Below are 26,705 nucleotides of genomic sequence, written 5' to 3' on the forward strand. Positions count from 1 at the left end.
TCTCTCTCTCTCTCTCTCTCTCTCTCTCTCTCTCTCTCTCGATAGGGTCTTGCTATGTAGCCCAGGTTTACTACCCTGTCTTACCCTTTCGAGCATTGTTAGCCCTAGCTAGGCAGGTAGCAACTTTGAATTGGAGCCAGTCTAGGTCTCAGGGTGGCTTCCTGTCCAGTTGGAGCTGCACTGGGAGTGCCCGTCCCGTGTCACTCTCATGCCAGTCTCAAAAGAACACAGAACAGAACTTTTTATCAGCATAGCACTCAGGAGGGGTAGATGGGCCAGGAGCTCAGAACAGGCCTCAGCTTCATGTTTTTGTTTTTATGACACAGGGTCTTGCTTTGTAACCCAGGTGGGCCTCAAACTTGTGCTCCTGCCCCTGTATACGCCATACTATGTTTACATGTGTGCATTGCCATTCATGCATTTTATAAAGTTTCTTCTTTTTCTTCCTTTTCTTTATCATCATCAAAAAATGAACTCTTACAATTTCAACTGGTTTTGTTGTTGTTGTTGTTTGCTTTATTTGGGGATGGTACAAAGGGGCTGTGCATGTTAGCATGCAGCTTTACCAACAGACTACGCCCAACTGTTTTTTTAAGGTTAAATATGTAGCTCCAGATAACGTGGAATCCCTTGGGTTGTATACCATGGTGGCCTTGAATTTACAGAAAGCCTACATGCCCAGTCAACTTCCCCCGCCCTTTTATGAACTCATCTTTATTTTCGTGTTTGACGGGTGAAGATGTGCTCCATCAAGTGTGTAGAGGTCCCAGTCAGCTTTTCCTTCTGTGACAGGAGTCCTCAGGATCCAACTCATGTTATCAGGCTTGGTAGCAAGTGCTTTTACCAATAAGCTGTCTTTCAAGGCTAACCATAAACTTTTAGACATTTTGAGAAAGGTCTTACTAAGTTGTCCAGGCTGGCCTCAATAATTAGGTAGTCCTGTCTCAGCCTCTGAAGTTACCTGAATTAAGAGTAGCTAACATGCCCAGCTCAGAGACTTCATGCTTATAGTGCACAGTGCATTGCTTTATGCCCAGCTCAGAGAGACTACGTGTATTTGTGTACTTTTATATTTTTATAGTATATTGCTCTTCTTCATATTAGAACTTTCTGTTCATCACATAGGATTGGCTGAAAATATAAACATTTTAAAGTATTTTCCTTTCAGGAAACCTTTTGTTTTTATCCTAGAATTTACTTTGTTCATTTTTTTAAAAAATCAACAAAGGGACTGTGCAATTCAGATCCAAACATAAGTGATAACCAAAATAGCCTTGAAAAAAAAAATACAGAAAGCTCCAGAGTCAATACTACTTTATTTCAAGAATTGTTGTAAGCCCACAGTAACATTTTAGTAAATATAGATAAATAGCTTAATGGAACAGAATTGAGTGCTCAGAAATGAACTGACACAAATACAAACAACTGATCTTTGACAAGTATGAAAAGGCAAATCTTGTTAGAGGGAAGAGCTTTTACAACAAATAGTTTTGAAACAATTAGAAGTATATACTACAAGCCTTAAAATAAGAGCTACCTGTTATACCACACACAATTAACTAAGAATGAATCATAATATGAAATCTAAAATGGCAAAACTTTAAAACAAAAGACAATATTTTGTCTTAAAGAGGTAGACAAATCTGTATGATGACTGGACTGTAAATAAAGATTAAATAATAGTGATAATAATAATAAATCAAATGTCAAATTGGAAAAAAAGAGGTAAACAAATCCCTCTTTTTTTCATACAAAATATTTTGATTATGTTTCCTCCACTCCAGCTCCTCTGTGGTCCTCCCCAGCTCCTCTCTGATCCTGTCCAGCTCCTCTCTGATCTTCCCCACTCCTCTCTGATCCTCCCCACTCCTCTCTGATCCTCCCCACTCCTCTCTGATCCTCCCCACTCCTCTCTGGTCCTTCCCACTCTCTATGTTCTTTTTCTATTACAAAAAAAATCAACAAAATCCAAAAATAAAACTCAAAGCAGTCAATAAGATGACAACAACAACAACAACAACAACAAAAAAACAAAAATCCCCATGGAATTTTTTTTTTTTCTTGGCAAACTACTCCTGGGCATAGAGCCTACCCTGAAGCATGGTTAATAATATCCAGTGAGACTCCATTGGAGAAAACTGACTTTTTGTTTGACTAGATGGAATCAATTGCAAATACTTTCTTGATTAGGGGTGGGACACCATGGGATCCCCTTCCAGTGCTGGGACTTGTCTAGCTTGAATCTGTGCAGGTCTTGTGAATACTGCTACAGTTTCTGTGAGTTCACATGTACACCAGTTCTGTTGTAACTGAAAGATAGTTTTCTTGGAGTCATCCATCACGTCTGGCTTCTGTAAACTTTCTACTTCCTCTTTCCTCACATACATCCCTGAGTATTAAAGGAAGAAGTTTGACTGTCATCGCATGTAGGACTTAGTCCTCCAAAGTCTCCCAGTCTCTGCACACTGTCTAGTTGTGGATTTTGTGTTAATTCCCATCCACTGGAAGAAGTAGTTTCATTGACATGGTTTGAGAGAGTCACTGATCTATGGGTATAGCAATATACCTTTAGGAGTTATTTTATTTCTATGTTACTTTAGCAAAATAATATTAGGTTTTCCTCCTAGGACCATGGTTTATTGAATCTCAAGTTCTTAGCCATTTAGTAGTGTCAGGCATGGGTTCCACCTCATGGAGGTGGCATTAAATCCAATCAGAGAGTGGTTGATTATTCCCACAAGATTTATGCTACTATTCCACCAGAATATCTTGCAGTCAGGTTGCTATTGTAGGTCACCAGGTTTGGAGTTGAGTGATATTGAGGATGACCCTTTTCCTCTGTTAGGATGCATAAGACCCTTTAGCATCATGAACCTTATTCAGTAAGGGTGAAGCTTCTTGTCAAGTACAAGTTCAGCTTTGCTGTTTGATGACACACGTGATTGTTATCTTCTGCAATAGGGTCTTACTATCAGGTTGTACAGAGCAATCAACAGCTTTGACGATAGCCCCTGATTTGGGGGATGTTTCATGGGATCCTCTTGACCAATGACTCAAGAAGTAACCAGTTCCTAACACTAAGGATTTTTACATGGTGACATAGGATGTCTAGTGGTGTCATTATCATCCCCATTATACAGTGACTACATTTAGACTCCTTCTTTCCTTCTTCTTTCTTTCCTTTTCTTCCTTCTTTCATTTTTTTTTTAAGACAGGATTTCACTACGCTGTCGTGACTGTCCTGGAACTCATTCTACAGACCAAGCTGTCCTCACACTCATAGAGATCCACCTGCCTCTACAAAGAACCAAAATACTTTTAAAAATTGACTTTAGCCGGGCAGTGGTGGTACATGCCTTTAATCCCAGCACTTGGGAGGCAGAGGCAGGTGGATTTCTGAGTTCGAGGCCAGCCTGATCTACAGAATGAATTCCAGGACAGCCAGGGCTATACAGAGAACCCCTGTCTCAAAACAAAACAAAACAAAGCTAACATCCACATATCAAATAAAACATATAATATTTGTCTTTTGGGGTCTGGTTTACTTCACTCAGAATGATTTTTCCCTAGCTCCACCCATTTACCTGTGAATTTCATTTTTCTTAACAGTGGAGTAGGATTTCCTTGTGTAAATGTACCACAGTTTCACTATGCATTCACCAGGCAGTGGACATCTAGTCTGTTTCCAATTTCTGGCTATATGAGTAGAGCATCAGAGAACATGGACAAGCAGGTATCTCTGTAGTTGGATAGAGGCCTTTGGGTATATACCCAACAGTGGTTTAGCTGGATATTGAGGTAGAGCTATTCCTAGATTTCTGAGGAACTGTCACACTGATTTCCATATGATTAAACCTGTTCAAACTCCCACTAGCAAAGAATTAGGTGGTCTGGTTTTCCCATATCCTTGCAAGTATGTGCTGTCATTATTGATCTTGGTCATTTTTCTTGGTGCAAGATGAAATCTCAAAGTAGCTTTTCTCTGAACATTTCTTTAAGTTATTTATGTTTCATCTTTTGAAAATTTTGTTTAGTGCTGGGCAGTGGTGGTGCATGCCTTTAATCCCAGCACTTGGGAGTCAGAGGCAGGTGGATTTCTGAGTTCAAGGCCAGCCTGGTCTACAGAGTGAGTTCCAGGACAGCCAGGACTACACAGAGAAACCCTGTCTCGAAAAACAAAACAAAACAAAGCAAAACAAAAAATAAAAAAAAGAAAGAAAATTCTGTTTAAGAATAAACTATTGAGGTCACAGGCAGCAGCTCTGTACCCAACCCCAGAAAGCCGAGAGAAAGAGGGACTCCCCGGAGCTTGAACTCAGGCAGCATCCCAGGTAAAAACGAATCATCCGTGATGTCTGCTGTTAGAAGTTATAATCCAGATGCTGGCCTCCGAACTTATGCTACTCAGACCTTTGAAGGGCCACTGACAAGAACATCAAACAGCTAGAGATTGACATCACTAAGCTGAAGAAATCCCTCGTTTCGCTGTCTGAAGAGACCTCCTAAAATCACAAAGATCCTTATTGGACTTGATTTACTCTATTACAACAGAAAAGGCTGTGTACAGCTCTTGACTGTGTACAGCCCTTAAAGAGCAAGGTTGCCTTTACATAGACAAGACAAGGAGGGTTAAAGAGAGCATGAAATGGGTAGTGAAGGCCCTAAGAAAAATCAGAGAGAGAAAGAGACAGATGAATGCTGGTACAAGAATTGGTTTTCAGCCTCTCCAAGGTTGTCAACCCTATTTCCTCCCATCTTGGGACCATTATTTGGTTTCTTTTTGCTTATTTCTGCTGGTCCCTGGCCCTCAAATAGGCAGACTAACTCTGTGATACAACAGATAAATAGTTTGGTAGCAAAACCTACTCAGATACATTATCATAAGTTAGCTATGGAGGACCACGAGACTCAAGATGAGGTTGTTACTTTATACAAGGTGTTTCCAAAACCCATCTCCACCCAACTTAAAGGGGGGACTTCTGCCCCTAGACCAAGCAGAGAGGGGCCACCCAGAACCCCCTCTGACAGGCGATCTGAATTCTTGCTTAGACTGTGAGAGGCTAAGCACTGCAAGGGAATATAAATAAAAGATAAAAATATCTCTCTGGGTTCCCTGAGGGACAAGCCTGACTGCATAGAGGTTGATGTCAAAAGTATCCCCTCTCCAGGAAAAAGACATCGGGACGGGTATGGCCCTCATGCCTCAGTGGACAACGACAGGGAGACTGGAGCCATTACAAGGTCCCCTTCAAATACTGAAGGTCAGGCCTCTATCCCCGCCTTCACAAGTTTAGAATTGCCACAGCCCTTCTATACTTAGAGAAGGGAGGAGATGTCAGGGCCAGCCCTGCTTACACACTGAAGGCCTAAATTCAGCCATAGGCCTAAAATCAGCAATAGGCCTGTCATACATGTATACTAACACCAAGTCTTGGGTCTCAGTGGAAAAACATTGAAACAGATGGCTATAAGCTAATGTCAACAGGCAGCTTTTGTGGAAACTTACAAGCCTGAGTAGTCATAGACCTTGTAAATAGGTAGCCTTGGCAGACAATACCAACTTAGATAAGGACAAGCGAGTCATAGGCAGAGCCATAGTGACTTGTCCCCTGAACCTTCACCCAGCCGATACCTGCTGGTTCTGAAGATATCTGTATTCCCCCTGAACACCCACACTCCATTGTCATCCCCTTCCCCACATCCTGCCTTTCTGTGTTTATAACCCCTGTGTGAGTGAATTACGATTTGAGAAAAAATAAATTAAAAAATAAAAGGAAGGAAGAAAGGAAGTGATACAGTCAGGGACAGAGGGAGGGAAGGAGAGGGAGGGAGGGAGGGAGGGAGGGAGGGAGGGAGGGGAAGGGAAGACAGAAGAAGGGGTAGAGGGGGGAAAAGAAGCTAAAAAGGGATTTTTGCCACTTAATGACCATGACAATTTCATCACATATTTATTGTATGTTTTGTTTGCTTTAATAAAGAAGGATGTTTCGTTTTTTTTTTTTAAAGAATAAACTATTGATTAGCAAAAAAAAATTCTGTTTAGTTCTATACTCAATTTTTAATTAAGTTATTTGTTTTCTTGTTGTTTACTTTTTAAAAGTTCTCATATTTTATATATTAGCCCTCTATTGGTTATATAATTGGTAAAGATCTTTTCCATTTCTAATAGGCTGCTGCTTTCCTCAGTTTCATGAGGTTCATTTATTGTTGGTCTTAATGTCTGTGCTGTCAGTATCTTGTTGAGAAAATCCTTTCTGTGTCAGTGAGTTCAGACTTTTCCTCATTTTCTGTTCTAACAGACTCAGGGTATCTTGTTGTTATGGTTTGTATATGCTTAACCCAGGGAGTGGCACTGTTAAGAGGTATGGCCCTGTTGGAGTATGTGTGTCACTGTGGGTGACACACATCCTAGCTGCTTGGAAGTCAGTATTCTGCTAGCAGCCTTCAGATGAAGATGTACAACTCTCAGCTCTTCCTGTACCATGCCTGATTGGATGCTGCCATGTTCCTGCTTTGATGATAATGGACTGAACCTCTGAACTTGTAAGCCAGCCCCAATTAAATGTTGTCCTTATAAGTGTTGCTTTGGTCATGGCATCTGTTCACAGCAGTAAAACCCTAACTAAGACACTGGTCTTTTGTTGAGGTTCTTGATCCCGGTGGAGTTGAGTTTTGTGCAGGGTGATAATATGGATTTATTTTCATTAATATTTTACATACAGCCATCTATTTTGACCCGCACCATTTGTTGAAGATACTGTCTCATTTCCATCAGTGTGTGGAATCATGCCTGAGTCTTCAGTTCTGTTTTATTCCGTGATCAACATGTCTGTTTTTATGGCAATACCATGTCTTTATTACTATAGCTCTGTAATGTAACTTGACATATGGGATACTTCCAACAGGATTATTAGGATTCAGATTTGTTTTAACTATCCTAGTTTCATTTGTTTGCTTCTGTTTCTATGTGAAGTTGAAAATCATTTATTTAATTTCTGTGAAAATTGTGTTGGAATTTTAATGGAGACTGCTTTGAATCTGTTTATTGCTTTTGGCATCATGGCCATTTTCACAACATTAATTCTACCACTTGATGAACATGGGGGAATCCTCTGGTGTTTTCTTCCATTTCTTCAATATCTTATTTTACATTATAAAAATCTGTCACATATTTAGTTAGAATTATTCTAAGATTTGAAGCGATCATCAAAGATATTGTTTACTTCATTTCTTTCTTAGTCTTTTATTTATGTAGGAGAACTACTGATTTTTGTGTTAATTTTGTACCCTACTACATTGTTCAAAACATTTATCAACTGTAGAAGTTTCCTGGTGGAGTTTCTAAGGTCTTTTATGTGTGAAATCATATCCTCTACAAATAAAGCTACTGTGACTTTGCTGTACCCTTCCAATTTGTGGCCTCTTTGTCTCTTGCAGCTGTTACTGTGCTAGCTAAGACATCAAGAATTATATTAAAAAGGTATGGAGGGGGTAAACAACCTTGTCTTGTTCCTAATTTTAGTGGAAATGCTTCAAATTCCTCTTCGTTTAGTTTGATATTGTCTGTAGGCTTGTTGTATGTTTAATTATGTCCTTTGTATCCCTAATATCTCCTGGACTTTTATCATGAAGGGATGTTAGATTTTTATCAATGGGCTTTTCTGTTATCTAATTAGATGATCTTGTGCTTTTTGTCTTTCAGTCTATTTATGTGGTAGATTATATTATTTATGTTAAATTATTTCTGTGTCTCTGGAATGAAGCCAATTTGATTATGGTGGATGATCTTTTTGATGTTTTCTTAGATTCACTTTGCAAGTGTTTTATTAGGAATTTTTTGCATCTGTTTATTGGGAATATTGGGGGCTAATTTTCTTTTTTGTTGGGTCTTTGTGTGTTTTTTTGGTATCAGAATAATAATGGCTTTAAACAATTAATTAAGAAATGCTTGCCCAGCTTCTATTTTATGAAATAATTTGAATACTGGCATTATCTCTTCTTTGAAGGTCTGATAGAATTCTGTGTTGAATTCATCTGCCCCTGGGATTGTTTTGTTTGGAATATTGGTTTACTCACTATTTCTCAAGAACTCACAAATCTGCCTGCCTCTGCCTCCCAAGTGCTGGGATTAAAGGCGTGCGCCACCACTGCCCGGCGTTATTGGTCTTTTTAAATTGCTGATTTCATGTAGATTTAAATTTAGTAGGTCATATATATCAAGACATTCATTCATTTTTGGTTTTCCAGTTTAGCAGAATACAGATTTTTTTAAATTATGACTTTATGATTCTCTTAATTATCTTGGAGTGTCTCCAGTTTCATCTTTAACCTAATTAATTTGGATCCTCTTTCTCAGTCTTTTGGTTAAATGTGGCCAAGATTTTATCAATCATGATGATTTTTTTCAAAAAAACTAACTCTTTCAACTCTTCATTGATTGTGTTGTTTTTATTATTTTTGTTGTTTGTTTGAATTTTGGAGGGAGATTTCATCCCCTGGATTTTTCTTTCCATATACTCTTTTTGAGTGTTATTTTATCTTTTTTTTTTTAAGAGCTTTCAGGTATATTGTTAAATTACTGAGGGTGTGTCTGTATTCCAGCTGGATCACACAGACTTAGGCTTGCCAGAGCAGCCATGTTACTGGATTAAAGTTCCTCTACATCTTCTCCCTCCCTATTTAAGCTAAAAGTTGTACACAGTTTAACTATTACAACAGAAACAATCATCAGTTCCACAAAGTTAGCATTCAGAATGTCCTAATGAAGATCCACTGATGCGATGATCCTTCATAACTGCAGTCCTGATCATCCATCTTTCAGCAGACGCCCATTTCAGCATCAAGGTTTTCCAGTCTTCCAGGCTGATGAATGATCTGTCCTTCTTTAGCCTGTTTGTTGAGCTGTCCCCATCTAGTGGGGGGATCAGCTTTCAGTGTCCTCTGTGTTGCTGTCTTTCTCTGCCTCTTCCTTTCTTGAGTCATGTGTTTTTTGTTGGAGCTTCTGTCATTCAGGTAGGATCTTTATAGGTTTTGATGGAACCCATAGTCTTTAATGGGCAAAAACCTCTTTCCCTACTTATCCACATTCTGTGATACCCATTCTGATGTTAAAACATCTTTAAAGTATACAAGTTGATCTAATTCGGATTTTTTTTTCTACAAACCAGTGTCTTTCAGGTAAACTTATTCTCCCTTTCTGTTCATCAAGATACAGTTAAATCTCTATGAATCCACACATATCAAGTATTTATTTCTTAGGTACTGGCATCCCATGCCTGACTCCACATCAGTGAGACAAGCTTCCTACACAATTAAACATAAAAACAATCAAGCCATATTGTATAAGATGTCAATATACAGTGTATCTGTTATCTATGATTGAAAGAATATTAATCTGAACTCCCCATTGTTGGAGTAGATTTCTTCCCCATAGGTTTATGGCTATATCTACCACATAAGGCTTTAGTCTTCCTATTTGACTTTCTAGTCCCACACATTTCATTTGTTCTATGTTTTGTTTTTCTTGGGATAATATTCAAATCCCAGCAAACTGTATAGATACCTTCTAAAGGGGCCAATGTGTATTCCAAGATTCATGAGATCATAGATACATCAGCTCCTGTATCCACCAAAACTTCAACTCCAATATCATTTAAGTTGAATTTTGGTCTCTTGTCATTGATAATGGTTTTCTAACACAAAAAACAAACCAAGACAAAAATATAAAACCAAACCAAAACAACACCAACAACAGCAACAATAAAACTTGTCTTCCAGTACTTCCAAATCCTCCTCAAGGATTCAAGATGGCCTAGTACAAAAGTTCAAAAGGAAAGCCTTTGTCTTTTTCTTTTCATTACATCAGATATATTATGGTAATAATACCAGGACTAAAGATTAAGGAATTTTTTAATTTAAAAATTTTACATTTGGCCAGGCGGTGGTGGTGCACGCCTTTAATCCCAGCACTTGGGAGGCAGAGGCAGGTGGATTTCTGAGTTCGAGGCCAGCCTGGTCTACAGAGTGAGTTCCAGGAGAGCCAGGACTACACAGAGAAACCCTGTCTCAAAAAAACCAAAAAAAAAAAAAAAATTTTTTTTTTACAGAGTTACAATATTAAAAGATTAAAAATAACTGACTTTTAAAATCCAACCCCTCTTTTCAGTTTGTCTAAGCTCTGGTGAGGCTCCAGCAGTCCAAAGAGAGATAAAAGTTCTCTCAGTCAAGTACTCTGCTTTTTAAAAATTTTCCTGTCATGACACTGGCTTCAGCCTAAACTAAACCAAATGGGAAACTGTTATGTTCTGTTATGTGAGTCTTTTTATGAAGTATGCCTTTGGGTTAAAGAGTTTTATACTAATACTAGAAGAGTTTCAAGATTCAAAACTGACTCCTAAGTCTCAAACTTAGCAGGGATTGATAGGCTAAAAACTGATGCAGTTAAGTATAAGATTATAGCTTTTATTTACTCTCCTGTTTTATGCTTGCAAAGTACAGAACAGATAACTAAAACAAAGATTGTTTAACTTAGATATGCTAAGTAGATAATGGCCCTCAAACCAACCAGAGATCTGCTGAATATGGCATTTAATATTTTTGAACTTACTATAACAGAGACTCCCAAATCCTAACAACAGCCGCCCCCCACCCAATCTCCAAGAAGAAAAGGGCACAACGACAAAGAACACCACCGGAATTGTGATACACGACCCACTGGGCATAACTGCTTGAGTGTCTTGCCCACTGCCAGGGCCTAGTTTGAACTGTGAACAGACAAAGGACACACAGAGAATTGACTGACAAACTTAGGTTATTTCTTTTTTTTTTCTTTGATATTAGCTTTAATTGTTGTGAGATTTTATTTATATTAAATTACATTTTTTTTTAGAACCAGACTTTTGAATTGCAATATCACAAGATTCAATAAGACATACAGGAAAGAATTAAGCATATTTAAGTTCCTCCTCCTCCTCAGGAGAGCCTCTCGGATTTGCCAGGCTTTGCAGCCGAAGATTGATCCTACCTTGAGACCTGTGTTCCCAGAGAAGCAATGGATATCACAGGAACCTAATGGGGTGGCTGTCTGGATAATGGGTAAATCTGACATTTTTTAATTGCTATATATTCAGTTTATTGTAATTTATTCTTCTTCAAGTTCTCTGATTGCATTGATGGCTACTTGTAGCTTAGCAGTTGGACATCAGGGAACTAGCTCCTTATGTCAAGGTAAAACACTTCTGTGTTATATTAAAACCACTAGGACTGGAGAGATGGTTCAGCAGTTAAGAGCACTAACTGCTCCTCCAGAGGTCCTGAGTTCAATTCCCAGCAACCACATGATGACTCACCTCACAACAATCTGTAATGAGATCTGAGGCCCACTTCTGGTGTGTGTCTGAAGACAGCTTCAGTGTACTCATATAAATAAATCTTAAAAAAAAAAAAACCCACTAAGTCTCTTTTTTAAAAAGGCAGACAGGTTTGCTTTGCCAGCAGCTTCCAAATTAAAATATAGACATGTTTCAGATGTAGCTTTTTACTGTTCCTTTATTTAAACTTGCTTTGCGATAACTGTTCTCAGTAATAACTACTCGTGCCTCTGATACATGATTAGATGGGAACAGAAAGGTTTAAAGCCTATGCAAGTTCCGAATGTTCAAAGGTGTATAAAGGTCTGAGGATATAAAATCTTAGGTCATTTCTGAGGATCTGAAAATTATTTATGGTATGTAAATGCAAGTTGTAGAGGTATAAAAAAGTGATTTAGGGTATCTGAAAAATGGAAAATATTTCCAATTTCTTTCCCTCATTTGTGCTATCATCATACTAAGATTTCAAAAGTTCAAAATTTTAGCATTTATCAATAGAATTCTGATAAGCAAATGGAGCACTGGCTACTTACAATTCAGTCACAAGCTCAAGGTTTTAAATTCCCTTTGGTTGTCTTCTACATGTAGACTTAAAGGTGTTTTTCATCATGCTAAAAACATCTTTGCTCAATCTGTGTATCTAGCTCTCTGGACAAAAAAACAAAACAAAACAAAAAAACCCCACCAAAAACCAAAAAACTGTTCTGTGTCTTTTAACTCAAAACTATAGCTTTTGTTAGGTCTCAAATACATGAGTCTACCCCAGTTATCTTACAGTTACCTGTTAACTGCTTTTTCTAAAATACGGATTTCAATGCAATGATAAATACTAAAGTATATCCTCTTGTAACTAAAGATGACATAAGCTTCAGGGAATTGAGAAATCATAAGGTTTAGATCTACTTAGCACAAACCAGGTGGACTTCAGATGGGTATGCCTGTTCCTGAGAGTGGGATTTTTTTCCTTGGTCTTGGGATTTTCTTACCTTCTCCAATTACTAGACAACTTTTATTTATTTATTTATTTAATCTTTTTTTTTGTTCTTTTTTTTTTTTTTCGGCTAGACAAATTTTAACTTCTGTCTCTAGTTTATATTTGTCTCAGCAGACAGTCACCTGGCTGGCATCCAGGAACCATCAGAGACTGCAGACTGCTGAATGCTTACTTATTGAAAGCTGATGTTAACCAGTCAACATGGGAGTTCCTTGTCTTTCAGCTGGATCACCTAATCAGATGCTTCTGATAAATGCTTTATTGCATTTCAGCCTCCCCGGGCCCCCAAAAGACAGTGTCCTAATGTCAGCAGGAAGCAATTACAGAAGAAAAATATGATGTCCATTGTCCTACCTTAGGGTTGAGATGCTAAGTCACAAAAGCCCCTATTTCTGGGAATAACTTATGATCCTTGGGTCTCCATTGACTCCTTGGTTAATGACTCAGATCTTGGGAAAAAGAAATGACCAATCAATGATTTCATTCAGTTACAAATCAGACAGTGGGATGAGAGGACTGAGTTATCCAGAGTCAGGCTGACTCCATGGTAGGCTGCAAACTGGTTTTGGGAGGCTAGGCCTAACTTTCTGTTTCCCAGAACTGGAAAAGTCCAAAAAATAGTCAATTCCAGGAAAAACCACCATCACAGGCAGCCAATCAGGAAGCTGCCCCACCAACTAACTTGAGCCAAATATAGTTAATCAGTAGCCGTCTCCTAAAATCCCCCAGAGCCTTAACCAACCACAAGGCATCCACACTCCCAGAGATAAAGCCAACCAGTCAGGGAAAGAAATGTAAAAGTCACCCACTCCTACCCTAATAGGCTTTAAATTGACCCTGTAAAGTCCACACCTCTGTCTTCCATCCTGATGTATGGTGGACCCTTGCATGCAGGTTCTCTGCAGAATAAACATTTTTTTTTTTTTTTTTTTGGCTGTTGTGTACTATTTGAGTCTGGGGTATCATTCATCTCAAATCATGGACTTTTATAGGATCAGTAAAGGCTGAGCAATCCTGTCTTCCACCTTAAACACTGTACATTTTTCTTTATGTAAGCCATAATCTCAATCTCTCCCTTAAAATCCTCATCTAGAATTCCTGATGCGCAATGAATCCTTAAGATGGTAGGTTATTTCTTCCTAAATCCATTCCTACTGTCTTTGAGGGTGGAGGTCCACGAACTCCAGTGAGTTATTTTATACCATGGAATTTTTGGTGACAGTATTAGATTTTTACGTATGGCTAAATCTAGGGCACTACATTCTTCTGTACCCAGCATTATGTCTCCAGTACTAAGCTTGGATGAGCTACTGTATTGCTGATCGGAAATGCCTCACTGGTGTTGTTTGTTGCCAAGGAACAACTGAACTCCCTTATGGAGTTTTCCATATTAAAGGAGTATCTTTTTTTTGGTTTTTCGAGACACGGTTTCTCTGGGCAGCCCTGGCTGTCCTGGAACTCACTCTGTAGATCAGGCTAACCTCAAACTCTCGAACTTAGAAATCTGCCTGCCTCTGCCTCCCAAATGCTGGGATTAAAGGCGTGTGCCACCACCGCCCGGCTTAAAGGAGTATCTTGCAGGAAGTTTCCCAGTGGTAAGGAATTACCTCATATATCTCTTATCTGTATTAAGTCCGATGCCTACCCTTAACACACCTTCTACAAACCACAGAAGGTTGAGGTTTTCTAGAGAACATTCTAGGAATGCCTTGTTTTACAATCCCTTTTCAAATGACCTCGTCTCTCACAGCTAAAACAATGGACATTTTGATATATAGGATTATATGCCATTGCTTGTCCAACTACATAGTCATTAGGGTCAACATCAGCAGATAATCTAGTCCATTCATCTCTGGGTGCTGATCGACTTTTTAAAGGTCTAAGAACTTATTTACACTCTCCATTTGCATTTTTGACAGCTTAGATGTCAAAGTCTTGCATCTGGATTTGATATTGCCTTGTTTATAGTGGTTGTTAATCTATATAAGAAGTCAGTAAAAGTCTCTCTGGGGCTTTGTATAATCTTTGTGGATGACATAGACTTTTTCCCTTGTTCCTCCATCTTCTCCCAGGCTCTTAAAGATATTAAAGAATTCTGTATAATAATAGAGTCATCAAGTTGCATCTGCTAACACATCAAATTGATCTTCACCTAACTATTGGTCTTTTATATTAACAGCTTTAGATCTGTTAGGGTCTAGGAGTTGCCACACAAACCACTCAAACACCCATCTTAGTTCAACAGGGCTGGATTATTGAACGTACACCCCAAGACCGATCGATCAGAGCCACAGCTCAGACTCAGGATCTGGCAGCTGTGACCACAAACACTGTCCAGGGTCAGTTTATATAGGGAAAAAATAATAATGAGCTTATAATCAAATACGGGTGTTGTAGTAAATATTTAAAAATTGGCCTCGGGTTAGGCTGACTATCTATGCTGTGGCAGGTCTGTCTAGCTCAGCCACGATGTTCCGTGGGAGCTAGAAACTGCCAGCCAGAAACACCAGCCCTGCCACCCACGAGACGTCAGCATGGGAGATGGCTCTGCTAATCTTCCATGCTGTCTCTGCAAGGCTGGGCATTGCCCAGACCATCCCACCAACTACGCAGGCTCAGTACAAATGAGATTCTAGATGCTTAGATTATCCAAAGGCTTATATATTTGGTAATGATTAATAGCAAGATGCCCACTCAATCAGAGGCGTAACCCAATACCCAACCTAGATATACCAACTACCTTTGTCTGCAGAGGACATGTGAACATCCACCTCCATGTCCCCCCCCCCCCCGCCCCGCCTCTCTCCGCCTTTCTTTCTCCCTCTTCCTCTCCCTCTCCCTCTGTCTCCTGTCTCTCCTGTCTGTCTCCTGTCTCCTAGCTCCTCCTCTTCCTTTTCCTCTTCCTTTTCTCACTCCTCCTCTTTTTACTCCCCCCACCTTAGCTCCTCCTACATATGGGGAGGAGGGGAGTGCAGCATGCTCAGGCTTTTCCCAAGTTTCTTTAGTAGATTAGACATAGCAGTTTAAGCTGATCTCTATCTTGGTTGGCTGAGTGAAAGCTATAGTTGGGGAATTTCCAATAATAATAATATGGGCAGCTTGATCCTGCTCTGAGTCAAGCTAATTTTTTGTGTCAGTGGCTGGCAAGCATGGAACAAAATGGCTACAGCTATATTAGTTAGGCAGGCCACAACAGATCTATCATGATTTCCCATAATTGCAGCTTCTTCTTAACACCATGTCAGCCATTGTAATTGTGAATCAGCTTCTGGTTCAGGTGCTTCTAAATCTTTCCAATTTGGGGGGATAATCATCTTTTGGGTAGTCCAGGTATTTAACATATGTCTTTCATACTGTGAGTGCATTCCATAAGTTACTACTGATTCTTTAAAGTGTTTAAGATCTTGTATTTTGACAGGATTCCAGACTAGTTGTTCATTTTGTGAATTTTCACCATTCTCTGGGAAAGCTAGTGGTGTTGTTTGCCTTTCTTCAATTTCTTTAAGAGATGGTGGTGTAACTTCAATGGGATGTCTATCTTGATTCTTTATTTTTCAAACTTCTTTGAATTCTTTTTTCTTGTACAGTTATTTTTTTCAACCTTTATGGAGAGAAAATAAATATCGCAATTGAAAGTACAGAGTTTAGTCAGGTGGCCTTTGATCACAGTTGCAATAAGTACTGCAATGACTTTTATCCCTTCAACCTTTTATTATTTTATTTATTTATTTATTTATTTATTTATTTATTTATTTAGGTTTTTCGAGACAAGGTTTCTCTGTGTAGCCCTGGCTGTCCTGGAACTCACTCTTTAGACCAGGCTGGCCTCGAACTCAGAAATCTGCCTGCCTCTGCCTCCCAAGTGCTAGGATTAAAGGCGTGTGCCACCACCGCCAGGCTTCCCTCAACCTTATTCTTAAGGGATCCAAAATGGAGGGATTCCTTCCCCTCCCCTTCCTCCCCCCCCCCCCTCCCCCTGCCCTCCCCTCCCCTTCCCTTCCCTTTCCTTTCCATTTAGCATTTAAAAAATTTACTTTACATCCTGATTGATGCTACCCACTCTGGGTCCTCCCCCACAGCCCCTCCCTCAACCTCTCCCCCTCTCCTCTGAGGGGGTAGAGGCCTTCCCCTGTATATCTCCCCACCCTGGAGTCTCTGCAAGGCCAGGCACATCCTTTCCCACTAAGGCCAGACAAGATAGCCCAGTTAGGGGAATGTATTCCACAGACAGGCAACATCTTTAGGGACATTCCCCACTCCAGTTGTTGGAGGACCCATGTGAAAACTTTCTGGAGTTTAATGAAAATGAATCCATAGTATACACAAACTTATTTGACACAAAGATAGCACTGCTAAGAGGAAAGTTCATAGCACTAACTGCCTACATTTAAAAAAAAAATGGCTGGGCAGTGGTGGCGCATGCCTTTAATCCCAGCACTTGGGAGGCAGAGGCAGGCGGATTTCTGAGCTCAAGGCCAGCCTGGTCTACAGAGTGAGTTCCAGGACAGCCAGAACTACACAGAGAAACTCTGTCTCAAACCGCCCCCCCCCCAAAAAAAATGGAGACATTTCATCTGGATCACACAGACCTAGAAAGTCTTTGGATGTGTTGGATGTGAGACCTTTCCAGAGCAGCCATATTGCTGAATTAAAATTCTATAAGGTATGCTTACTTTTGTTGTTGTTGTTCCAGAGCTTTCAGGTAGGTATGCTGTTAAGTTGCTAGTATGAGATGTTTCCAATTTTTTTTTTTTAATGTCCTGTAAGACTTTTGGGTCTAAATGTAGGATTTTTGGTCTCCGGTTTGAATTTAAGATTAAAAGAACCCCACCGTCCCAGGACACATCCAGGGAGGGGCACATTACTTAGTTAGAGGACACTTGCTGGATTAACATTCAGAAGTAGAAGGGAGAAGCTGATTAACATTCCTCGGACCACAGGGGAGGGAACCCACCTACCTGCGGGTAAGGAAGGCCCAGAGCATAGATATATTCCAGGAATCAGGAAGCTAAGACCTTAATTTATAAACCTGGGCAAATGGAGGACACTCCTTGTCATAATCTGAGTCACCTAGGGACCGAACCTGGAAAGGTCAGACTTTGTGGTTTGTGTGAACTGTTCTGTACCCATAAGTACTGTACCCAGCTCTTGTTTGGCTCTCTCTTGCCTGCATGCGAGAGAGTCCTAGTGCACTAGTTTCATTAAACCAAACCTCATGTGATTGCAGTGAGTCCTGTCCATGTGCGTTTCTGTGGGAGCGCGTCCCCTGGTTTTGGATCTTAGAGTCCAACAGTCCCTGAAGATGTTGCCTGTCTGTGGAATACATTCCCCTAACTGGGGGAGAAGGCTATTCTTCACTGTCTAAATTAGGGTTTTTCTGCTGTGAATAGAGACCATGACCAAGGCAACTCTCTTAAAAGACAACATTTAATTAGGGCTGACTTACAGGTTCAGAGATTCAGTCCATTATCATCAAGGTGGGAGCATGGCATTGTCCAAGCATAGTGTAGGAGGAGCTGAGAGTTCTACATCTGAAGGCCACTAGGAGAAGACTGACTCCTGCATGGTTAAGAGGAGGGTCTCATTGTCCACTCCCACAGTGACACACTTTCTCCAACAAGGCCACACTTAGTCCAACAAGGCCAAACCTCCAAATAGTGCCTCTCCCTGGGCCAAGCTTACTCATACCACCACACTCACTTTTGTTGTTTTTGGTTTTGTTTCTTTTGGTTTTAGTTTTTTGAGACAGGGTTTCTCTGTGTAGCACTGGCTATCCAGGAACTCGATCTGTAAGACCAGACTGGGCTTGAACTCAGAAATCTACCTGCCTCTGCCTCCCAAGTTCTGGGATTAAAGGCCTGCACCACCATCACATAGGTAGGTAGGTAGATAGATAGATGATAGATAGATAGATAGATAGATAGATAGATAGATAGATAGATAGATGATAGATGATAGATAGATAGATAACTTTAAAAATATTTGTTCTTCACTCATACAATACATCCCAACAACAGCTTCCCCTCCCTCTACTCCTACCAGCCACCCTTCCCCAACATCTCCTCTCCCTCAGAATCACCCCCCATATCCTCCCAGAAAAGAGCAGGCCTCCCAGGGACCTCAATTGAACATGGTACAAGAAGATACATTAAGACCAGGCACAAACTCTGCCACATCAAAGCTGGGAAAAGCAATCCAGTAGGAGGTAAAGGGTTCCAGGAACAGGTATAAGAGTCAGAAACACCCGCACTCCCATTGTCAGCAATCTCCCTCAAAACACCAAGCCAACAACCATAACGTGTATGGAGAGGATCTAGTGCAGATCTGTACAGACTCTGCAATTGCAGCTTCAGACGCTGTGAGCCCCTGATGACCCCTGCTTAGTTGATTTCCATGGCAGTGCTTTCCAAGTTTCTGTGTAACACCTCTGGCTCCCACAATTCCTCCTCCCCCTTTACTGCAAGATTCTCCAAGCTCCAAGGGGAAGGACCCATCCAAGCAGTGTAAGATACATGCTCCTTCTTGTGGCCTAGACCTCAAAGCAAACCAGTTATTGATTGGCCTCTCCCACAAATTCAGCACCACAATTGGTTCAGCACATCTTGTAGACAGATTGGATTAATAATACAGGTCAAAAGTTCTATAGCTGGGTTCATGTCCTAGTCCTACCAGTGGCTACCTTGCCTGATTACAGAGGATGGATGGTTGTTGCTCCATATTGTGTATTACTGAGAGTCCTTGCTAGGGTCACATTCACAGATTCCAGGAAATTTGAATAACACTAGGTTTGTACATTGCCCCTCAAAGGCTTCCAATTTCAGTATTTCCTTGCCATATACACTCCCTCATCTCCCAACCTGATCTCTCCTAGTCCCATCCCCACAGAACCCTAGCCCACCTCTAAAATCTATTTCCCCTTCCCAGAGAGATCCATGGATTCCCCTAGACCCCTTCTTGTTACTTAGCCATCCTGGGTCTGTGGACTGAAGCATGACTATCATTTACTTAACAGCTAATATTCACTTATAAGTGAGTATATATAACGTTTATCTTTCTGAGTCTGGGATACCTCACTCTGGATAATCTTTTTGCCTAGTTCCATCCATTTGCCTGAAAATTCCTTGGTGTCAGTTTTTTAAACTGCTGAGTAATAATCCATTGTGTAACTGTACCACATTTCTTTATTCATTCTTTGGTTGAGAGATATCAAGTTTGTTTCCAGTTTCTGGCTATTATGAATGAAGCCACTATGAATATAGTTGAGCAGGTGTCCTTGTGGTAGGATGAATCACCTTTGGGTATATGCCCAAAAGTGGTATAGTTGGGTCTTGAAGTAGAATTGATTCCCAATTTTCTAAAGAACGACCATATTGATTTCTATAGTGGATGTGCAAGTTTTCAGTTCCATCAGCAATGAAGGAGTGTTCTTCTTGCTCTACATCCTTGTCAGCATGAGCTGTCACTTGTTCTATTGGTCTTAGCCATTCTTACAGGAATAAGATGGAATCTCAAAGTAGGTTTGATTTGTATTTCCCTGATAGCTAAAGATGTTGAACATTTGTTTCTCTGCCATTTTAGTTTCCTCTATTAAGAGCTCTGTTTATATCCATACCTCATTTCTAATTGGATTATTTGTTTTTGGATATCTAGCCTTCTATTAGATGTGGAGTTGGTGAAAATATTTCCCATCCTGTAGGTCATCATTTTGCTTTATTGATGATTCCTTTGCCTTACAGTAGCCTTTCAGTTTCAGGAGGTCCCATTTATTAGTTGTTGATCTTACTTAGTGCCTGTGGCATTGGTGTTCTGGTCAGAAAGTTATGTCTTTTACCAATGAGTTCAAGGCTATTTCCTTTTTTTTTTTTTTTTTTTTTTTTTTTTTTTGGTTTTTTGAGACAGGGTTTCTCTGTGTAGTCCTGGCTGTCCTGGAACTCACTCTGTAGATCAGGCTGGCCTCGAACTCAGAAATCCACCTGCCTCTTCCTCCCAAGTACTGGGATTAAAGGCGTGTGCCACCACCGCCTGGCCTCAAGGCTATTTCCTAAGTTCTCTTTTACCAAATATCTGGTTATATGTTGAGTTTTTTGATCAACTTAAACTTGAGTTTTGTACAGGTGGCGAATATGGATCTATTTGCATTATTCTATATGCAGATATTCAATTAGACCAACCCCCATTTGTTGATGATGCTTCCCCTCCCCCCCCCCCCGCCCCATTGTATTGCCGTTTTTTTTTTTTAATCAAAAATCAGGTGTTCAAAGGTGTGTGGATTTATGTTGAGCTCTTTAATTTGACTCTATTGATTAATGTGTGTTTTTATCAATTATATATCAATACCATGCTGTTTTTGTTACTATAACTGTACTACACCTTGAAATCAGAAATGGTGATACATCCTGAAAAAATTTTTTTTTAAGATTTATTTTTTAAGTATATAGCATTCTACCTGGATGTATGCCTGTAGCCTAGAAGAAGACACTAGATCTCATTATAGATGCCACCATGTGGCTGCTGGGAATTGAACTCAGAACCTCTGGAAGTTCAGACAGTGCTCTTAACCTCTGATCCTTGTCTCCAGCCTCTCTGAAATACTATTCTTGTTCATGATTGTTTTAGATATCCTGGGATTTTTTTTGTTCTTGTTGTTTTTCCATATGAACTCGAGAATTGTCCTCTCAAGGTTTGTATAGAATTGTGTTGGAATTTTGATTGGGATTGCAATGACTCTGTAGATTGTTTTTGGTAGGATGACCATTTTTACTCTGCTAATCCTACTGATCCAAGAGCATGGGAGATCTTTCTTTCTTCTGATATCTTCTTCAATTAATTTCTTCAAAGACTTCAATTTTTTGTCATATAAGTCTTTCTCTTGCTTGATTAGAGTGGCCCCAAGGTATTTTATATTATTTTGGTAACTGTGAAAGGTATTGTTTCTCTGATTTTTTTTCAGTACTTTTGTCATTTTTATATAGGAGGGCTATTGAGGTTTTTCATTTATTTGTTTTTGTCAATCTTGTATCCAGCCACTTCACTAATACTGTTTTTTTAGTTGTAGGAGTTCTGTGGCAGAATTTTCAGGGTCACTTTTGACATTTGATGTGTTTTTTGGCGTATATGCTTTTCTTGTCTTTGTTGGGTGGTTGATCTTTTCTTTGGCTGCTGTTGCCCACTCATGCAAATGTGGTGGTACCTATGGGGTCCCTGGTACAGAAATGTTTCATTGGGTTGCTTTGTGATACAAAAAGAATGAAGACAGGCTAGGAAAAATGTGTATGCAAATAGTGGAAATGGGATAGGAAACCCTTGGTAAGCATTGAGTTATCCAATCCCCAGGAAATGGAAGTGAAGTGGGAAGAGGGGCTTCTGCAGGCTGACTACAGGGGACCTTCCCTGAATCATAGGGCTTCTCAGTGAAGGCAGCAACAGGACCCTGGTGATTGCAGTGGCAAAAATTGTGATTGCTAGGGAAAAAATAGCTTACTTTTGATAATTTTTTTCTTTCCTTAAGTCTTTGCTATTTTAAGACCCAAAACTGGCCTTTGGTGATTAATACCTGCTGTTTACAGTGGGTAATTAAATATAGGATTTATTGCTAGGGCTCCTTTCTCTGGTAAGCTTGCTGGGAGCCCCTTGCTGGCCAGGCAAGAGGCTTGGAGCTTGTTAACTCTTTGAGAACCAGGAAGAAAAGAGAAGAAAATCTTTTACATAGGCAATACATGTGCATGCACACTGCATGCACACACACACAGTTTCACACACACACACACACACTCATCTCATACACACACACACATACACACTCTAGTCAGGCCTGACCACCTGTCTCATCAACTTTACAAATGTTCATGCATACTTACAAACATATACATATACCTACACATATATGTACAGATGAACAAACATATACATACATACCTTTAGTGGATGGGACTGAGCCCCAGATGCTACCACATTTTCTCTGGCCTTTTTATATCTTCTTAGACAAAAGTTCTTTGGAAAATTCTTCATAGATAAAATGTTATACAAAGGGGGAATGAATTATAGAGAGATGTTGATAGTTAAGTTCAAAGCAGTGTTTCTATAAGCTCATTATAAGTTCAAAGCAGCATTTTCACAATGCCTCACTTTATCACAGTGCCCACCTGTGGCATCCATCCTTGGATCTGATTTAGAATGAATGTTTTATCTTAATCACAAATTTGACCCAAGCCTATTTTTGTTTTTAGTGTTAATTGTGAAAGCTCATTGTATTCCTTATTATGCAGCCTTTCCTTACTATTCTATGAGGAGTGGGTACCTTATATTCTTGATTCTGACTTTATTACATCTTTCTGGCAAAACAACTAAAATCAATTCCCAGAAAATTTTTTTCTAAGCTGAGCGAATCAGGAATTCTATAGTCATTAATTCATTTAACCAGCATTAATTCACGAGAGCTCATCTTCATGTTGATCTAAAGAAAATTTATTCAATAGTGCCCGCCCCCCCAAAAAAAAATGATGCCCAGGAATCATTAAGCTATGTAATAGGGATAGGAAAAGTGTATCAGCTGTAAGAACTGATTTCACTTATCATAGGCCATGCCAAAATGGTGGGTCATCTCCAGAAAACTTGTCTTTAGTCTTTTCTGGATGGCTCCTGACAAGGAAGAATAGTGAAAACTACCTACCTGTGTCAGCCACAGTATGGCCATTTAGGTTCCCTAGCAGAAAGTATGTCTGTGACCTGGCAGATGATACAGAGAAATATGTTCAGTGGAAAAGAGTTAGGATGACCCTGGGTCATCATAAAGAGGTAGAAGTGTATCCAGATAACGGCTATAGGGCAATTGGAGGGACTCCTGTAGATAGGCTACATCAGGACTCTCAGAAAGTTTACATATGAATATGTGTGTGTTAAAGTCAAGGTCTCAGTACATATCCCAGGCTGGCCTCAAGCTCTCAATTTGGTTCAGCCTCTGGAGTATTGGAATTATAAGTGTGTTGGGTTCCCATCATTCCTGGCTTATAGTAAATAGTTCCTTCCTTTGTTCCTCCCTCTATTCTCTAGCCATCCATTTGTTTGGAAAGACATATAATTGTTAATTACTGGCTGGAGCTATAGTTCAGAGACACTGCACTTGTCTAGCCCTGGGATCAGTAATGACAAAAATGAAAAAGAAAAAGTTGCTATTGAGATTAAGACTTGACCATTTTAACTGAGGTTAGTTGACAACAACACTCTATGGTTTTCTTTTTCCCAGACAGCAAATCACTATGTAGCCAAAGTCAACTTCAACTTCACAGCTATCTTGTCTCGGGCTATAAATTATATTGAAAACAATTTCAAAGATTACAAATGGATTTTATGTTAAAACTGTATATGTGAGCTGGGCAGTGGTGGCGCACGCCTTTAATCCCAGCACTTGGGAGGCAGAGACAGGTGGATTTTTTAGTTCAAGGCCAGCCTGGTCTACCGAGTTAGTTACAGGACATCCAGGGCTATATGGAGAAACTCTGTCTCGAAAAACCAAAAGACAAAAAAAAACCAAAAAACAAAAAACAAAAAAAAACCCAATAATAACAACAACAACAAAAACTGTATATGTGAGTGTGTGCTGGCCCTCTTCTATCATTTTAAGCCTTATTCCTTTGAGGCAGGTCCTCAGTGGATCTGGAACTCACTTGTTTTCTTTTTGGTGAGGCTGGTAGCCAGGAAGCTCCAGCTGTCTTTCTGTCTTCAGGTTCAGAGAGAGATGAGAGACTCTGCTTCAAAGGAATAGAAGCATGGTGGAAGAGGGCATCTAATGTTCTCCTTTGGCTTCCATGCATCTTAATTTGTGCCCTCCCCCGCAGCCTTGAGCAGGCCTAAAAGACATAGGTGCAGTCACCCACCTTGGCTGCAGGCACAGCCTGCTACAGGAACTTAGAAGAATAAACTGCCCGCTGAGCTTGCCTTGAGACATCTCCAGCTGTGACTAAGGATGGGTTCCCCCACCCATCTCCAGCAGTGACCAAGGATGGGTTCCCCCACCCATTTCCAGCTGAAATAAGAAGAGGTTCGGTGGGGGTTTCCCTTTAAATTAAAAGCTGAACATTAAACTTTGAGCCTTGATCAGAGAACTTTGTCTTGGCTTCATCTTTTCTTGCCCTTCCGTCCCCTTTTTCATTTCCAGCCCCCCTTTCAGGAGAACCTGGTTGGTCTGTGGCTGCAGGAGGCTACGTAAATTTATAAAATAAAATGTTTCTTCATAGGTGAAGTAAAATATCATTCCTCTGAGTATTTTGTTCAGATGTCTAGCTGAATTTATAGACGGGCACTTAATTTCTCTTAGGCAAACATGGAGCAATCAGTGATTTACTAAGGACCTTTTTGGGGGGAGCTTTATAAAGCTCAACTGTAGGTCTCTATGAAATTATGAGTAAGACTATATGAAGAGAATGTGTACCATTTCTTTCAGTAAACACCTTAAATGTTTTAAAATTTATTTTATAAGTATTTTGTCTGCATGTGCATGCAATGGTACCCACAGAGGTCAGAAAAGGCCATCAGATCTCCTTGATGAGTGGTTATGGACCTCATGGGGGTCCTATGCAAAAACTACAGGTGCTCTTAACCACTGAATCACCTCTCTAGTTCCTGATCAGTAAACATATTTCACCTTTCTTCCAGAGTGTTTTGGAGATCAAAAGAGTGGGATGAGAAAACTTCAACATTTACTTCAGATGAGGCTCTTACAAGTGACAAAACAAAGGTTGTCCATAGGAGAAGGCCTAAACTAAGACGCCAGAGTGATCTGGAAGACTCTACTGAGCAGCTGGTTTCTGGTGACATGGTCACATTCCCCTGCTCTGTCTGCTACCAAGAACTAAACACAAATCAGAATTTTCTCCATAAGAAACATCACAATGCCCTGAGTATTCTGGGTTTCCAGTGGATGGGAAGAAGGAAACCAAAGCCCAAGGTGATCAGTTTTCATAGAGAATGTATAGTTTCTAACCTTTTGAGATCTTCTACATACAGTGAAAAAGCCCTTCAGAGTATAAATTACGCATTTGAGCTTCTTTGGAAGAAACACATCCCATCATACTTCAAACTTTGTGATAAGGTTGGCCAGACTTCTACATATACTCCAAGCAGCTACCATCTGATGATTAAAGGTATAGCCATCTGTAGCAATAGTAATTCAACCTGGAAAGCTGAGCCAAACTGTAAATTCACGGTTGTGGATGATTTCGGTGAAAAAGCCAATGTGTGCTTCTTTGGTTTATTTGATAGCCATTATGGATATGCAGCAGCAGACCTGGCATCAAAGGAGTTTCAGGTTTTACTTCTCCATCAGCTGTCTATACAGGATCCTTCCTACCAAATGACAGCTGAGCAGCAGCAACTGATCGATTCCTTTCACACTGTGTTCAGGGAAGAATACAGAGCCAGAGAAGAGGCCTTCTCTTCCACATACAAAACCTTCAGAACTAGTAGACGGGAGTATGAGGACACACACAAAGCCTTTGCAAAGGCATTTTGGAGAATGGATAGGCTTCTACGGCTTGGAAGGAATGAGGTTTCCCGGGTTCGGTGGAGCGGCTGCTCAGCACTCACTTGTATATTAGAGGGTGGGATTAAGAACCCACAAGCTAATAAGGACTGGGAAAAAAACTATCAGCAGGGTTCTAACAGTTCTCCCTTCCCGAAGACTCCACAGATCATCTCTGGAATATTACACATTGCAAATGCTGGTATGTATATTCACTTACATTCATGACACCTAAATATTTGTAAATGGCTGCTCGTGCCTGCTAAAATGACTCAGTTATTTAGCAATTTGCTAATGTCCAGAAATTGCACCGAACAATTAAGAAACAAAAAAAAAATCCCGTTTAAATGGACTGCAGACACAAAAACAAGCAACTATTTTTATGGGTACTGATATGAGTTGTGTAATGAAACTTTCCTGGGGATACAAAACAGACACTTCTACACACCCAAGTTAAAGAACCCATATAGACCAAAGTGTGGATACCATCAAAATCCAATGTGGGAAACAGATGAGTTTTACTGGAACTACTTACCTGAATATGGAGGAGAGGTTAACTAATAGGAGCAGAAATAACTCTCAGACGCTGTATTATTAAAGTCCACCCCAGCATGGGTGACAGCTCACAAAAGCTGGGAACCTGGAGCACACTGCACATTAGGTAGGCTGCTCAATAGGTTGGAGAGCATCCTTTCCAGGTGACTCTAGTATTCCAGACAGATAAGCTAGTTTTTGCTTCTTCTAGGCAGCTGGTGTGGCCAGGGCCAGCCTGTATCCACCCATCCATCCATCCATCCATCCATCCATCCATCCATCCATCCATCCA

General features: G+C 40.1%; 1 protein-coding gene across 1 annotated transcript in view; it reads left to right on the forward strand.

Annotated features, from left to right (window-relative positions):
- Pp2d1 (protein phosphatase 2C like domain containing 1) overlaps nt 1-26,705 on the forward strand; it is a 42,490-nt gene that overhangs the window by 6,888 nt on the left and 8,897 nt on the right. The window contains exon 2 of the mRNA XM_028766603.1: nt 25,015-26,081. Coding sequence (XP_028622436.1) covers nt 25,015-26,081 — 1,067 coding nt within the window. The remainder of the gene's footprint in view (nt 1-25,014; nt 26,082-26,705) is intronic.

Source organism: Grammomys surdaster, unplaced genomic scaffold (assembly GCF_004785775.1).
Source record: "Grammomys surdaster isolate TR1022 unplaced genomic scaffold, NIH_TR_1.0 169, whole genome shotgun sequence".
Taxonomy (NCBI): domain Eukaryota; kingdom Metazoa; phylum Chordata; class Mammalia; order Rodentia; family Muridae; genus Grammomys; species Grammomys surdaster.